Source organism: Physella acuta, unplaced genomic scaffold (assembly GCF_028476545.2).
Source record: "Physella acuta isolate Inbredline_101_S28 unplaced genomic scaffold, ASM2847654v3 ptg000019l, whole genome shotgun sequence".
Classification (NCBI taxonomy): Eukaryota; Metazoa; Mollusca; class Gastropoda; family Physidae; genus Physella; species Physella acuta.
This window is the reverse complement of record NW_026731539.1, coordinates 91,989-109,479: the sequence shown is the minus strand read 5'-3', so window position 1 is coordinate 109,479 and position 17,491 is coordinate 91,989. Positions and strand designations below refer to the sequence as shown.

General features: G+C 33.9%; 1 protein-coding gene across 1 annotated transcript; it reads right to left on the bottom strand.

Moving 5' to 3' along the window:
- Window positions 1–323: 323 nt before the first annotated feature.
- Window positions 324–16,817, bottom strand: LOC131939727 (3-hydroxyisobutyrate dehydrogenase, mitochondrial). The gene is made up of 10 exons (XM_059298209.1): window positions 16,746–16,817; window positions 15,229–15,323; window positions 14,590–14,606; window positions 6,139–6,274; window positions 5,569–5,686; window positions 4,971–5,092; window positions 4,203–4,336; window positions 3,512–3,588; window positions 2,053–2,209; window positions 324–1,383 (listed from the first exon to the last, which is right to left on the bottom strand). The coding sequence occupies exons 2-10, from the start codon at window positions 15,296–15,298 to the stop codon at window positions 1,222–1,224; spliced, it is 993 nt and encodes a 330-aa protein (XP_059154192.1). The 5' UTR covers window positions 15,299–15,323; window positions 16,746–16,817; the 3' UTR covers window positions 324–1,221.
- Window positions 16,818–17,491: the final 674 nt, after the last annotated feature.

Genomic DNA, 17,491 nt, shown 5'->3' with positions numbered 1-17,491 from the left:
GTTTAAAAAAATAATTGAAAAAAAAATGGCGATGGATGGGGCACGTCCTAAAAATTAATCCAGATGATACCACAGGAATGGCACAAAACAAGGAAAAGGAAGGCCAGGGGAGACGTGGAGACGCAGCGGGGAAGCAGCTGGCAGAGGCAGGACTGTCACTGGGGGACTGCCAGGAATAGTGCCGGATACCGACAAAAGTGGAGGGAGCTTTTTGTGACTGTCCTATGTGTCTTGGGAACGAAAAGGAAAAGATGATGATTAAGACTTAAAACACCTGTAAAACATAACATAAAGCCATTTAGTGAATCATCATCCAAGAATATTTTTTTATTATAGAAACAAAAAAAAAAGATGAGGAAACAACTGTACATTAAAGATACCAAAAATGTAAACCAGTGTCTTAGTTTAAGATACATAACCCAAATGTTACACAGAATGCAGGAAAATTTGACAAAGTTGAGATTCATTTCCTACAGAATACTTGTTGGGAACGTTGATTAAATGCATTATTTTAGCTGTTGGTAAGTTAGAGAATAATGATCAATAAAATATAAATATCAAACTTAACCAAAAATAGCAAACAACCTAGTCAAGTACACTGATAGCAGTAGAAGCTCAAAAAATAAATTTAAAAAATAAAATACTGAACATTTGTAAAAAGGAGAGTAACTGTTTTCTAAAAATAATAAAGTTACAATTAAAAAAAAACATTCTTTATATCTCATTGTAAATAATATTAAAGACGCTAAAATTTACAAAGTATACAGACCACTAAATAAACTTCTGACATACAATCACTGAGCAATAAATCAATATACTAATAGCTAGTTTTTAATTGTGTACAAAGGACTGAAATTAAATTATAATGTTAAATTATAAAAATCTATTTATTTCAATACACCAAAAAATAAGATCTAAAAAAAATTAACTTACACAAATGACATGAATCAAGAGTTCTATACATTAAAAATTCTTTGATGATTTCAACAATACGTAAATCTGCAAATTCTGCAAATCGTCATCTTGAATGGGTGTTTTACAAGAACGTACCACATACATAACATCAACACACTAGGTTGTCTGACAACAAAAACAACAACAGGAAATACAATACTTGGGTTCAATTATCTAGCATACACATCACTAGCCCCTGGATATTTCAAATGGACTGTCACACACCACACACACAAATTCTATACTGCTAGCTAACACTGTGGGCAATTATTTCTTCTTGTCCTGGTCTTGTAGAAAGAGGAAGGCGGAGGAGAAATCTTTACCGCTGTAACCATGGTTACACATTGTCCTGTAGATCTGGTGGGCGAGAGACCCCAGGGGGGTGGGGCTTTTTGTCGTGGTGGCAGCATTTTGAGCAAGTCCTAAATCCTGGTGGCAGAGACATTCAAAAGTTGTTCATTAAAATAAAATACATTTAGACATTGAATCAAAATACAAGAAACTTTTTTTAAAGTATTAATAAATGATTTCCAGCATACCTAATATAAGTTATGATACAGAATTTACTTTTTAAAATGAAAACACAAACCCATTTAAATTCAGATCATTTTTGTTCTTTTTGATTATGTAACAGTCTACCAACAAGCAATAAGGGTTCCCAGAAAAATGCGCAAATAAAAAACTGCACATTAGAAAAACGTGCAAAATATACTAATGGAAAAGTGTTTTAATATGCTACAATGTACATGTGGTCATTTGTAAATTTTTATAGATGCTCAAATTTAGAAAATAAAAATGTTTTTCCGCACTTTTTTGGTGCACAGTTTTCTATTTACGGTCACCGGAATACTCATAGTGAAAATAATAGTGTTAATTAGATTTATTTTTTAATTAAGGAAAAAATATTCTGATATGCTAGTACTGGTGTAGATGAAAATACCATTCACATTTTAGTTTAATATTACAAATGGTGAGACAAATACATTAAGTAACTTCAAGGATAATGCTTCAAATTACGAGATAGTTCACACAAGATTAATACTATTTCAGTTAAGATAGTAATTCTTGTGTTAAAAACTTTAAGAATCTCCTGCTCACCTTAGCCATAAGAGCTGAACCAAATCCACCTTTGTAGTCATTACTTGAGGGGACACCAGCCACAACACCAGGTACAGGGTTGTACACCTCACTGGACCAGCAGCGGCCTGAGCTCATGTTTAGAATCTTGGCCAGGAGCTTAGGGTCTAAGCCCAACCTATAAAGTAGGGCTAATTTTATCTTAGTTTCTTTATAAGCTTAGGGTCTAAGCCCAGTCTAAAAAATAGTCTAATTTAGTGTAAATAAAACTGAGCTTAACCCTTTGAGCCCGCCAGGCCGGTAAACCGGCTTCAACATTGGGCATATATGTCCGAAAAGCCGGTTTTCCAGCCCGATGATCTAGCTTCATATTCCTAGCGGCCGGTATACCATCTAATTAAATATAATTAGCGGAAAACTGACTAAAACTGCGCATATGTCTTTTGAGTGCGGGATTATGATTTTAAAATTGATTTTTAGGAAAAGTGAAAGTGTTTACATTTTGTAGCAATGCCGCCGAAACAAAAAGTTGAGCCACAGCCGTCGACTTCATCACATAAAGTTGGTGCAAAAGATGAAGCAAAAGACCAAACTATCAACAAAAGAAGTAGAATGACTGCATCTCAGGCAATACAACTTCTTATTGATTCTGATGAAGAAGATAATATTCCTAGTCTATATTGTGATGATAGTGACGTTGAATTTGAGACTGAACACAGTGACATTGAAATTGACAGTGACAATGAAATGGTTCAAGTACGTTCTGATGCACGTGTTGTCAAGGACAAAGACTTGCCGAAACAAAAAAAAACTGTTTACTGGTGCAAAACATGCGAATTTTTTCTTTGCATCGGGTCCGGCAGTGATAACTGTTTTGAAAGTTATCACACAAAAGTGGACCTCTGGCGTTGAACTAGTATGGCCAGGTATCAATAATAAAAAAACAATTTCTAAATGTAAATTGGTTTCTTCTATGTTCTATCAAAACAATAATGATGTGTTCGTTTTATATACATTGTTCTGTTCAAACATTGTAAAACAAAATAAAGATTTTCCGAATCTTGCTGCATTGTTGTTTGATCCTGAGTCTGGATACCAAATTTGGCTTGATTATCTCAAACGGTTCAAAAGTTATAGGCAAAGTTAGAAACAGATAAGTGAAAATCGGTTTGGGCCTGGGAGCTCAGGAAATGGGAGAAATTAGGTCAGGGAGGCCAGGGCTCAAAGGGTTAAGGTGTAAAATGTAGCTTATTATAGTTATCCTCCTAGGGTCTAAGCTCAGCCTAAAAAGTAAGGTCCATTTTAGTTATGTTTATCAAGGCGTAATAAGACTGCCAACTTAATTTTAAATTTTGTAACTAAAAATAAACAAAGCACTTTAGTTATAAGTAAAGGGAGATAACAGTTAATAATACTGGTGCATTGAAAGATAGACTGGTTGCCTACCTTTATCTTTTATTAAAATACAAAGAATTCTTACCTGATACCCAGATTCATGGTCTCTGAGGTTCCAATCATAGATATTGCAAGTAGCATATTGTTACAGATCTTGGCTGCCTGTAGAAAAACATATCATAGAATAAAATAGAATATTATAATTGATCTGTAAAATACAACACATCATGGAAAATATTAAGCACACAGCAATCTAAAAACATTTATATTCATTTAGGATACACACTATAAGACTAAATTTGAAGTGCCTAATTGTACTATTGGGCAACCAAATGTAGCTGAAAATAAGACTTTTCTTAAAGGCTTTTGTTTTATACAGCTTTCATGGCCAAATCAATTTTGAAACAACTTTTTATTGTATTATTAGTATAAAATTTTGGAAGATGAACGATGAAACAATTTAATTATACTGATCATGCTTTTGGGTTTTGAAATACAAATTAATACATCTGTGTGCATTATTAGTAATTCCTTTAAATGTCTTTTTTTTCATTTTAGAGGCCATGCCAAAAAAAAAATCAACACAGGATTTTTAAATCAAATATTGGATGATTACCTAAATTATTAACAATATTAAATACATTGAATTCATAACAAAATTAAGTTTTATAAGAATATTTAAATAAAACAGCAATACTTTTATTGAAATTACTCAAACCCTCTCAGAACCAGGTTGATACATTCTTCTAAGCAAACATCCAAATATTTTCACTGACCTGTCCAGTGCCCACTGGGCCACAGTAGACAACATTTTTGCCCATGTTGTCCAGTAGAGCCTTGGCTTGTTCAAAGCTGGACTCTGGTCCACCCACCATAAAGGTCAGCACTCCATCTCTGGCTGCATTCACTCCTGTTAGAGAGAAGATATTGAGATTACAGAAGTAGGACATCAAGATTACAGTTCACATATGTAGCAGAAACCATCATCTTTTTCTGTTTGTGCCAAAGACACATGGGCAGATGAAGTAGAGTTTATATGTTTCTATGAACTCAGCATACAGGGGGATAATGTGGTAAGCACTATGCCCAACCATTTTTGTTTCCTTAACGTCAGTTAGATACCCATAAGGGCTGAGTGGAATCAGGGATGTTCTACTGATTTGAGCACGGATTTGAATTCAAGACTTTTGGGTTAGCAGTCTAGCTCTCTATTGCTAGGCGACGCAAAAATACTATAACATAAACATGACAATACAGAAACATCTCTCCATAGTATACACAGATCTGATTGCTAATAAAATGTTATTTATATATTTTAATCTTGCAATTCTAACAAAATTCTTTTAGAGAGTTATTTTGTGAAAAATTGTACTATGTATAGATATAGTTATGATAATAACCAGTTTATTTGTTACTTAAAAACTATACCTAACATCCAGTTTATAATGAAAGATTACTTTAGCTACCCTAATAATTTGTGTGCAGATCTATGTAGGAACTAGAGCAGTAATGAGAAAATAAAATACTGTTTATGTTAAACTCACCACCAGAGACTGGAGAATCCATAAACACAGCCCCAATTTTCTGAGCTTTAGCAGCCACCTCTTGTGATACTGAGGGGTCAATGGTGCTGCTGTCCAAAAGTAGTGTCCCTTTCTTGACAGTGCTGGAAGTATTACCATTTATTAATTAAAGAACTTAAAATATTTTAGGCCTGTAAAAGACAGGTGAGCAAAATGTATTTAAAAATATATTATTCTATTTTTTTTATTAACTCTTTAGGCCCAGTGTTATTTTCATATTCTGACTGAATTAATATTTTAATAGATGTTTTTAGTACCAACACAGCAAAGGATGATTGTTTTCTCATTTATTTATAGAACAATGAAGATTAACAAGAAGAATATCATTCTGATACTAAATATAAATAATATAAAAAATCTACTTAAAAAATGGGTCGTCTATTAATAAAGTATTAATGTAAAAAAAAAAAAAACAACAATAGCAAGTTGATTTCACTTTTATACCACTTAGATATGTTTTATAGGAAATAAAGTTTTAAAAGTGCTATTGAATTGGTATTTAGAAAAAAAAAATACTAGGTAGAAAACCATGTAAGAATTAACACCAAAGCAAGTATACCTCAAAATGCCATTTTTCCCAGTGTAAACTTCCTGTACTTCAGCACTAGCTGGCAACATGGAGACCAGCCTGCTGACATTGGCAGCTACTTCTGCTGGTGAGTTGGCTATACTGGCACCTAATACAGGGTGAATATAAAACTTTAACTTAAACTAGATCACGTACTGCCTGTCCCAAGTTAGGATGAACAAAGAGAATTAGCTTAGGGATAGATATCTTATAAAAAAAAAGGTTTGCTACAGAAACTACAACAGAACACTACAACAAGTGAAAACAAAATTTCCAAAAGAAACATGGAAAAGATAATGGAAAAAGAACTGAAGGAAAGAGACCTAACATTCCAACAAGTAGAGGTTATTGCTAGAGAAATAAATGGCACTGACTTGTTGATGCCTTGTTCGCCAATGAGCATTGACAGATGATAAATATGTTAAAAAATAATGAAAACATTTATATCTTTCCTTTTTTAATATCACAAGATATTATATTACCTTTATGCTATGATTTAAGAAAACTAGCAAAGACAATTTGAGGTGAACTGCTGAATAAAGTAAACAAACTGAGCTTTACCGTCACTTTTCAGGGCATCAAGAGAAGACTTAGAGACATCAAATGCCACCACTGGGTAACCTTTCTTTAAAAGATTCCTGGCCATGTGTCCTCCCATATTTCCTAGACCAACAAACCCTACAGGGGACTCTTCTGCCTAGGGAGACATAATGTTATCATGCTGATCACAATCTAAATATTTAAGCTGTTCAGTTATTACTTTAAAGAGTGAAGAGCATGGTTCAAAATAAAGTAATTTTATAAAAAAAACAATGTTATAGGAATTTAAATATCTATCTAAATAAATATAAAAATACTTAAATACTAGGCCCGTTGCGAGGGGATTACAACGGGCGCTAGGCTGATATTTACTATTTTAGATTTCATCCAGAGGTTATAAGCATTTTATAAGTAACCGATCCGTAAAAAAATACATCTTTTTTTTTCAATTGTGTCTGATATAACGTGTGATTTAATTTACAAATTTACACAAAATAAAGAAAAACATTTTATAAAATTTACTTTCCATCAGTTAAAACATTTATTTAATGATCCTTGAGAATGTTATAATCGAATACAATATCAAAACTTGAACATAAACATTTAAAGCATACATAATTGCTTAGTTAAAAAAATAAAACACACTTGTTTCAAAAGATTGTTAACATGTATATATATATAATATGCTCTATTTAAATAAGAATAAATTAATAAGATTTACACTTGAATATATGAATATAAATAACCAATTAAAGAAAACATCATTAAGATTTACACTTGAACATAACAACCAATACAACATAATTGTGGAATTACATAAATTAAAGGAAACATTGAAAATATTTTTACATTTTGAGCTTGAGTATCAATTACAAATATTATAGAATTATATCTATGATCATTTAAAATGTGTATCTAAACTGAAAAATTCATAATCGGTACATTAATTGTATTTAGAATTACATACAATAAAGAAGACTTGAGTGAATATTAACTAAATGCACATCTGTTAAGTTGTTTATCAATTACCCTAAGATCTAAGCTGAAAAAAACACTTTCAATGCATATGCATATTTTCAACAATATATTAAAAAAAAAGAATTTAATTTTTCATAACTTTTCTGAAAAAAAATTGATTTTATATGAATCATTGCGATCTTTAACATTTACTGAAAGATCTAAAATTTAAAAAAAAAATGAACATTTCATTTGCATACATATTATTAAGAATTACATGAAAATGGAGACATATATCAAAAGTATTTTCACATTCTTAGAAAGAATAGTAATTAATACTCTATATTATCTGGTGAGATTTTATTCGATCAATAAGAGGTGTTAAATAAAAAATAAACAACTTATAAATATACATTGTATGTATATACATTGTATTTAAATTTTCAAAATAAGACTATTTATGAATTAGAAATTTGTATTTTATGATATGTCAAGATCATTATTATTTGCTATAAGATTTTCATTTAAACATAAATGTTCCAGTTAATAATATTGTTCAGCATTACATTTCAAAAAGGAGTCATATTTCAAAAATATTTTCCCATGCCTAGAAAAAGTATTAGTACAAAATATAGATTCTATGAGTGGTTAGAGATTTTTTTTTCAATCAGTAAAATATATACACTTAAAAATACACATTTTATATATTCCTGTTGTTTCAAATTACATGAAAATGGAGAAATAATTTAAAAGTATTTTAACATGCTTATTTGACAAATACATTTTATTTAGAATAATATAATTTTAATGAGACAATTGGTCAAGTGTTTTTAGATTACGCAAATGAGTATCAGTTGAAATTTATAGAATATCATTTGATCCTTGGTGATATTTATTACTCAAAAAGAGATTTAACTTAAATATAAACAACTGATACATTCATGTTTTTTTTAGAATAACATACTTTACATAATAAATTGTTTCAAATAAGTATTTTACATCTAATGACTTGGAACTATGGTTACCTAATTACAAAACTTCAGGATAGACTACATTCTTTGTATATGCAATCTATTCTTTCTTACCTTGAAATACAGTATTTTTGACAAATATTTTAACTTGACTAGGATTCTCTTATCTTGATAAAGCCACGTAAAGTTGCCCATGCGAGAACACAGGCTCGTCAAGATGTATCCCTACACGTTCAAATGTTTGGCCTTGAGACTTGTTGATAGACATGGCAAAGGCTGGTATTACTGGAAACTGCCGACGCTTAAGAGTGAATGGCAGATTCGAATCACTTGGAGCCAAATCTATCCTAGGTATCAACACAACACAGCCTCGATTGCAGCTTGAAAGGACAATTGCTCTAATGGCATTGGTGTGAAGATGGGTAATTAGTAATCGAGTTCCATTGCACAGTCCTTGCTGGGGGTTCAAATTTCACAGCAGCATTATGACAACTCCTTTCTTCAGCATCAGTGTGTGTGGTGGCACGTCTGATGGAGTCAGTTCGTGGAGGAACTCAGGCGGATAATTCAGACTGTCGTTAGGATCCTCTGATATTGCCGAATCGGAACTATTATATTCGTGGCATCTTCCTGGGATTTAAAAAATAATCTGGCTATTTATTTCCAGGGTTTTCTTGTTTGTTGGCGCTAAAATTACATGTTTAGCTATTTCTTCAATGCTGGTGAATATGCCGGTTTCTGGAAAAATAAGAGTCAACTAAACTGTCATTCACGATCATGTGATCTGAAATTTGGACACTTTCTTCGGGTAGTCCTGGCAGGCTAGGTGTTCTGCCACACCCAATATCTAAGAGCCATTTGTTGTGCATGTTTTGACCTGCACTGCACATGTTTGCTGTCAGAGGCAGTTATGTGAAATTGGGTCAAAAAGGACTGGACTTGAGGCAACTCTCCAATATATCCACCTTACTACTACCCGGGACAACAGGTAAACTTTGCCTGAAATCACCACCAACAACAATGTTTTTTTTCCTCCAAATGGCTTATCGATAAGCATCACCTCACGCAACAGTAAATCAATACACCCAAGCCCGTACTTTGATAACATGGTTATCTCATCTATTATTATAAGTACAGCTTGGCGTAGCTCTTCAGCGGCTGGCGATGCTGCTCTCATTGATGAAACGGATGTTTCCAGGAGTGGAACAGGTAGCTGGAAACCACTATGAACGGTCTTTCAACCTTATAGCATTGTTATAGCTAAGCCGGTTGTTGCAAAGGGAAGAGCTATTTGTCCTTTTCCTCAATAGAAGGACAACAACGTAGCATACAAATATGTTTTCCCTGAACCACCGAACCATCCAGAAAAAAATTGCGATTATTTTGATGTGGGTTCTCAACAGCCTCGATTTTTTTTACTGACGGCTTCTCGCAGTTTATCATTCATGGTAGATATTCTTGTGTCGCCTTCCAATTGTCCTTCTTCGTTATTAAACAACTTGTAGTCTAGTGGGCTACCTGTTGGTGTTGGTAGGCCAACTGTCGCACACGATAGTCCATGCTGTTTGAGCACATGGTCAATGTCATGCAACGCCATGTTCAGTGAAAACTCATGCGTGTTGTTACGAAGGAAATCAACGCTCATGTCCCATGCGTACTTTAGCCATAACTCGCGCACATTTGTTGGATTGCAGTACACAATTATAAAAGCAAATGTCTGTCGGAGCTCCTTTGGCATTTGAAACGTTGCAGCTTCTTTTAAAAAATTATCCCACTCTTCATCGCTGCTTAGGAGATGGCGATGGAAGGCTGCTTCCTTAAAAGTGGCATACACCTGGTTGTTGACTGTTTTTAAGGATTCAAAATGTGTGGCTCCTGGGACATGAAGCAAGAGCATGCGCATATAAAACCTTTCTTCGTCCTTAACGCTCACCATGTACATTCTAGCAATGATTTTAGCTCCACCTAGGGGGCGTTTCTCCCATTTGTTTTTGCCATAGACATAGTGGTTTGGAATGTCTGTATACAACAGGGCTTGAGCAGCTTGATCTTTTTGGTTTAATTCGAACCAAGCCTCAAGTTTAGTCTTGCCAGAGCGCGCAGCTTCCAGGGCTTCCATTTCATGTCCCTCTTTAAAAAAGATTCTTTGCTGGTGCGGCAAGTGAACTGGGAGTCTAACCACAGCATGAGATTGGTCTTGCATCTTAAATTCCAGCAAACGCCACATCGCTTCTGGGGGACTGACATAACGTGCATCGATGTAGTTCGCGATCTCATTTTGTTCATTCTCTCCTGTTGTTACCATCATGTTTGCGCAGTCAAAGCCTTAATAAATATATTTGTAAATGTATTTGATGGCACGCCTTGATGTGCACACTTCAACATTTATGTGAGCATTATATTTCTTTAGAAGGAAAACGTAGGGAACAACCCAACTGTTATCTAATTTGGTTCTTCTAACTTCAACTTCTATGCCTTGTCTTCTTCTGTACAAAGGATATCCATTCTCATTTAAATGTGTTTCCATTTGAAACAGCTTGGGGAAAATTTGCTGCATTGCCCATCTACCATGCAGGGCACTTTAGAGTTGGCAACACCACATGGACCATGCAGCGCAGTATAATGTTCCTTAAAATAGGGTCATCGGATGGAATTTCAGCACAAACAGTTTTATCTATATGTTCAATAGTAGAAATTTTATTGTCCGATGTCAGAACAATTAATATATGTTCATGTGGCAAGACTCTTTTTAAAAATTCAATTGTGTATACACAGGCTGCAATTTGTCAGAAAATATATTTCATGGTCAGTTCATTGAGCAGTGATTTGAATTTTAAGTTGAAAACATCCGCTACCAACTCAGGACAATCTGGCATGGCTTCAACGTTAAGCAAATTTTCCATGATTTCTGGCCAGTTTGGATTTGCCGTAAATGTTATAAAAAGATCCGGTGCTCTGAACTTAGAGAAAATCGACATTGCATCGGCACATCTTCCCAGCATACTTCTGGGCTTTGTTTTTGAGCCGCTAATTCTGCTGCCCAAATTCTAGCAATGGATTCTTCATCTTGTTTGGCTTTCCATCGAGCCTTCTTTTCTTAAGCTTTACGTCTTTTCCTCCAGTACCAAATTGTGTGACATTGGCTCAGTGGTGTTCATTCAATTGCTGTCGTTAATCTTTGGAGAAAAATAATTATTTACTTATTTATACAATGTCAGAAATTTAGAGAGATCGCTATTTTATGTTTCTTAGAAGAACATCAATGTTACAGATTCTGACCTATTATGCTCTACTATTACTACCCTATCTGAAATTCTGACTTATATTCCAAGTCCTAAAACATATAATGGAAAAACTTAAGTTTTATATTGGATACATTTTTCGGAACTTTGAAAATCCCTGACTGTACTTATTAAAATCTTACTTGTTCTAGTAAACACCTTCATTCGCAAATATGAATATTTCTTCAGAATTTTGCTTTATTTATACAGCTTATAATGTAACAAACTATAAGTATTCTTCTAAATGTGTGGTCTTTATCATCAAACATTAAATCTAGATCTATAATTAAACCTTTTTTTTAACCATACGGGAAGACGTGATCGAACTGCTAACACAAGTGTCGAGTTCGGATCCTGGGCTTTAGTCCGTAGAACGCCCGTTAGCCCACCCAGCTCTAAACTGAAATGGGTACCTGAATCACGTTTTAGTGAAAGTCAAGACAGATGGGTATATAATGCTGATCACACCATCTCCTCATCTGTTGAGGATTATCAGGTACGAAAGAGTAGCCTTGCTTTTACTAATATAAGATAAACGCAATTTAAAACTTCCTACCTTTATTGATTGTATTGTTCTCTGCAGCTTAAAACAAAACAACCATTTTGTTGGTATTCTTGTTTAGCAAAAATTTAACTTTGAAATGACGTCATTTGTTTTCTGACATAATTTCATTGTTACTCTTGCTAGAGAGTAATCTTGTTAGAGAGTAGGCAGGAAACAAAAAAGGTCGAGAGATTAAATATTGATGATGTCATTAAATTTTCATTTTCCTTTTATACTCAAGACTAAATGACGTCATTCTTTTTCGCATAGCTTTGGGAAGTTCAGTTTTGATTGTGAAAGTTTTTTCCTTGTGTTTACTGCAGAGCATTTTTCTGAAGAGGGGGTCTGACACTGGTAAAAGTATATATTTTCTATACAAATTGTATTTTTTTTTGGGGGGGTGGGGGTTGCTTAGACATTCTACCAGGGGTGAGGGGAGGGATTAGATGTTCTAACGGGGGAAGGGATTAGACGTTCTACCGGAGGAGGTGGGAGGGATTAGACCACGGGTTCCCAACCTGGGGGTCGCGACCCCCCTGGGGGTCGCGAAGGTCTTTTTGGGGGGTCGCCAACTGGTATACTAAACCTTAGTAGTTTGAAACAAAACATAAATATTTAGAAAAAAATTTGAAATTCGGCTTTATTAACATCACTGGAAATGTAATAGAGAAGAAACAAAGCGCATTGTACAAAGTTGTTCTCAGTCACGCATGTATACAATCTTCAAAACTAAAACGTCATTTGAGACGAGTCATTCGGAACACACACAAAAATATATGGAGTTCTTTCGTCGGTAAGAAGCTAGTTGCAAACGCCAGAGACTTGATCGAACAGGAAGTTTTCACCAGCATTAGTGCAAGCATCAAATAAAATCGCGATAGAAAATGCCAAGCAAAAAAAAAAAAAAAAATAGGAGAAAATCTCATCAAACGCTGCATGTACGTTAATGTTAAATAACACATTTTTATTGAAATTAAGCTTTCACCATTGTTTGCTTTTCAAGTTGATAAATCAACAGACGTGAGTTCGTGTTGGCAGTTGCTAGTCTGTGTCTATATTCATGCGGATAATAGCAAAGAAGAGTTGCTATTTTGTGAAGATAGCATGGAAAAAATAAATACTATTTTTTTTTTAAACGGGATGCTTAAAATGGGTTAGAACGGCTGTGGGGGTTTGTACGGATGGTGCGCCATCTATGTTTAGCTCAAAATCGGGCTTTCAGAAAACAGAAAAGATTTAGCTCCCTAACCATTACCCTAACCAATCGACATCAAGAGTCCATTGCTAGTATAAGTCGTAAATTATATGAAATCTGGAGCCTTCAAAGAACTGAGCAAAAACATTAATATAGATCACGTTCTGCTCTTTTACACTACAGTACGCTGGCTGTCAAACGAAATGTTGTAAATTGTGTTTTTGAATTGAAATCTGAAATCAAATTGTTCTTGAAAGTGCAAAGGAAACGAGACTTTTTGGTATACTTAAAACGACATAGAGTGGTTTAAGAGAGTATCATACCTAGCAGATGTGTTCGAACATCAAGGTAAGCTTAACCTGAAGATTCAGGGAAAATGAACGAATATTACAACTTTCCATGATAATCTCGGGGCATTTTTATCAAAGCTGCAAAATCGGTAAAGAAAATAAATCTTGGAAATATTGTTAATTTGAGAAACTCTGCGGTGTGGTAGATGAATCTGATTGGGAGATAATTAAAATTTTGAAAGAAGCGATTTATGGGCATTTTGAATCTCTTGAAAACGAACTGCATCGCTATTTCTCTGAGCTGAAAAAAGAGGAATCTGCATTTACGCATTATCCATGCTCTTCTTCCATTGATGTTGCCAGCATTCCCGATGAATTACAAGATGAATTCTTTGATTTGCAGAATGATTCCGAGTAAGATGAAAAACTGCAGACGCAATTTTGGTGTAGTATTCACCATTCATACCCAAACGTAAAATTTATTGACTTTTCGAGAATATATTTTCAACACTATTCTTTGATTAAAAACAAAATTAAGATACTTATAATGACATAGGTTGGCGTTAAAATTTTTTTTTTAAATTAAAAACTTAACCACGAAGGTTTAGTGAATAGTATGCAATTTTACTCATGCTATTACAACAGTTATCAAGAGTAGTTCATATTGAAAGTCTACTAGCAAATCTTATTATAGTGCTTATTACTTTCCATACTAATTTCGGCTTTTTAATTCTATGGGGGTCGCGGGTCACTTACTTTTTATAAAAGGGGGTCGCCACTCGAAAAAGGTTGGGAACCACTGGATTAGACATTCTACCGGGGCAGGGATTAGGCGTTCTACCGGGGGGTGGCGGGAGGGGAGGGATTAGATGTTCTACCGGGGGAAGGGATTTGACTACCGGGGGGGGGGGGGGGGGATTAGAGGTTCTACTGGGGGGGGGGGGGGGATTAGAGGTTCTACTGGGGGAGGGATTAGATGTTTTACTGCAAAACCACGTTTAAGATTAGACAAAATTGGCCTTTTAATTCAATGTTTACTAGAGAATCAATGACGTCATATTATTTTATGCACTCTCCTGGCTTTAGACTATTTTTCTACTATTTTTATTTGCTCCAGGTGACGTCACGTGTTGTGTTTTCTCTACAGTAAAAGCGTACCCAACAGATAGATAGATACACAGATAGATAGATACATACACAGACAGCAAAACTATTATTATAGATTTATATCTACCTGAAATCTTGATGAACCTAAAATGAACAAATGACAAAAAATACTGGTTACCAAATACAAGAAGATTGTTACTTGGGTGATAATTGTGTACAATATATTCTAAATCTTTCTGATCTGTTTTCACCCAAGCTTACTTTAAATAATTCATGTTGAGAAAACATGTTGTTCATTAGTAATTTCAAAACAAGTCAAGGCAAGTCAGCTCTACCCAAGATGATAAGTCACTAATGTTAGGGTGATTTGACTTAAATAACACTGCAGGTTTTAACTAGTTTGGTTATGCAATCAACTGTAGACGGTAATTCTATATTTAGTCAAATGGTTGTTATGTTTTAGCTTACAAGTTTGAATTTTCCCCAGTTAAAAAAATAGTGCAATGTAAATAGTGCATGTAAAAAAGTCACACAAACTTCCATTTATTTCACTCAGACTTCCTGAAGTTTTTACCCACTAATAAAAGTCAAACCAATGTACACAAAATGAAAGTGGCCTATTTGTTAACTTTATATTAATGACTTTCTTCAATAAGATAAAATGTTAAATAGTTTTTTAATTAATTGTTAGATATTCTGTTTTTTTTAAGCCCCTTATTTATGCTGGCAAATAAAGTATGATACAAAAAATAAAGTTTGAACTTACATGAAAAATTCCTAACAGCTGCATTTCTTATAACCAAGCTAACACTGGTTAATTGGCGTAGAATAACCATCTTTTTTAAAAATTGGGGATGAGTACTGAAAAAAAAATGTTAGCAAATTATTAAAAAAAAATGACATCTAGATAAAACTACAGTGATAAATAAGGGTTATTATGAAATAATTTTGCTTTCTTTAGTAGACCCCCTAATACACTGCTTTAGCTTCACACAAACAAGTAAAAGAAAGTGGTTGTTCTGTAAGCATTTACAGTAAAATCAAATTAGTATGACAGCTCTAATGAAGATTGCTTTGTAATATAATATTACAAAGCAATATTAAATATTACGTAGTTATAGAGAGGAAGAGAGGGGACTGCAAAGGCACGCTTGCAGCTTGTTTTCTAACGGCTCCCAGAAGAGAATTATATATATAGATATTTAATTAATCAACACACTTTTAATTAGACCTCAATTAACTAGATATAGGCTATGTGGAGTTAGTTAAAGCATAATCTAAACAAAGTGCAAAGCCATACAACATCAGGTGCACACTTTAACTTTGGTAAACAAACAATGAAAATAAAGTATAACGTAGTGTAATAGTGTGGATGTGAACAAGTACACTGATTATATAATATATAGCCTGAAACATAAATGATAAGTGTAATAATTTGATATATAGTCCAGCCAAACCCCTATTGGCTCTATAGTATATTTACTACATAGGCCAACAGGTGTGAACTGCTGTTTCTCAAAGTTAAGTTTTGGTAGTTTTTCAGCTGATTATGATTACCCTCCTACCCACCCCCACTTAGTTCTTAGTTCTACAATCTATGTCGATGTTGGCGTCTTAAGTCTTAGCAGTTACTTTAGTTAGTTATTAATTATTAGGCCTAGGTAAAGTTCAAGTAACTAGATAATAAGATATAGATTTATGTAGTTACTTTACTTTGGCTTAAATTCTAAATTAAAATTTTAATTTAGAAATTAGATCTAGTTATAGAAATAGTTGCTGCTGCAGTACACAGTACACTAAGCACTGAGACAAGTTAGTTATCAGTTATGAATAGATCTAGATTCTAGATCTACTCATGAAGTTCACTCACTCTGTTGTAGTCTATTAGAAAATGGCACACAAAACAATTACAATAGGCATAGGATTAGAATAAAAGGCCTACTCTACACTCTACTTCTAAGCTAGATTCTACTTAGATTAGAATCTAGTCTAGATTTAGAAAATCAAGTTAGATCTAGATTCTAACTAGAAAATTCTAGATCTAGAATCTAGATAGATTATCTAGTTCTAGAATCTAGATCCTACAAGAACGTACAGTCGTACAGTAGTACCGTACAGTACAGTTCAGTAAAGTAAAAGTTCTCACTGAGTGCAAGTAGTGCAAGTTCAACACTAAAGTTCCTAAACTTAACAATACTGCTTGTACAATCAAACAATTTGTATGAATATGTGCAAAATATTGTGCCTTAATTATAGAATTAATACAGTAAAAGAACAGCATACAAATAATCAAATACAAATAACTTTATCCAAAAAACACAGATGTGTTACTCTTCAACCTTAGTGCCACAACACGAAGGTGAAAGGTCAAATTGGAAGGCCAGATTTTCTTACACAGTTTATGTCAGGTGAAAAAATATTTTTTTCCCATGATAATTATGTATATTGTGATTTACTTTTTTAACAAAGTAAACTCACTAATATTGTTAACAATAAACATTTTATATATATATATATATATATATATATATATATATATATATATATATATATATATATATATATATATATATATATATATATATACATATATTGTCCTATATGAATTTATATATGGGTAACCCCAGCCCCGCATGGCAAATTTCTGCTTATATCACCTATTGTAACAATTCTTTGAAAATCTGCATATATATCCTATACTTTATAGAACTTACTGTTTATAGAACGAGATCGTCCATAAACGATGTCACATGGTCACCAGTGGCGTAGCTACCGTAAAGCTAGAGTAAGCAAGGCATAGGGGCGTCGAACAGGGAGCACGCCGTAATTATAACACCACAGGCGCTGCATGTGGGGGAGGGGTGGCGTCAAACAGGGTCCACTGTCCATCCACCCCACATTAATAACATCACAGTCGCTGAGTGTGGGGTAGGGGTGTCTTCGATAGGGGACCACCCCGTATTAATAAGACCACAGGCGCTGCCGCAGTTCTGGCAAGCTATTCAGAGAATCAACGTATAAATAAATTT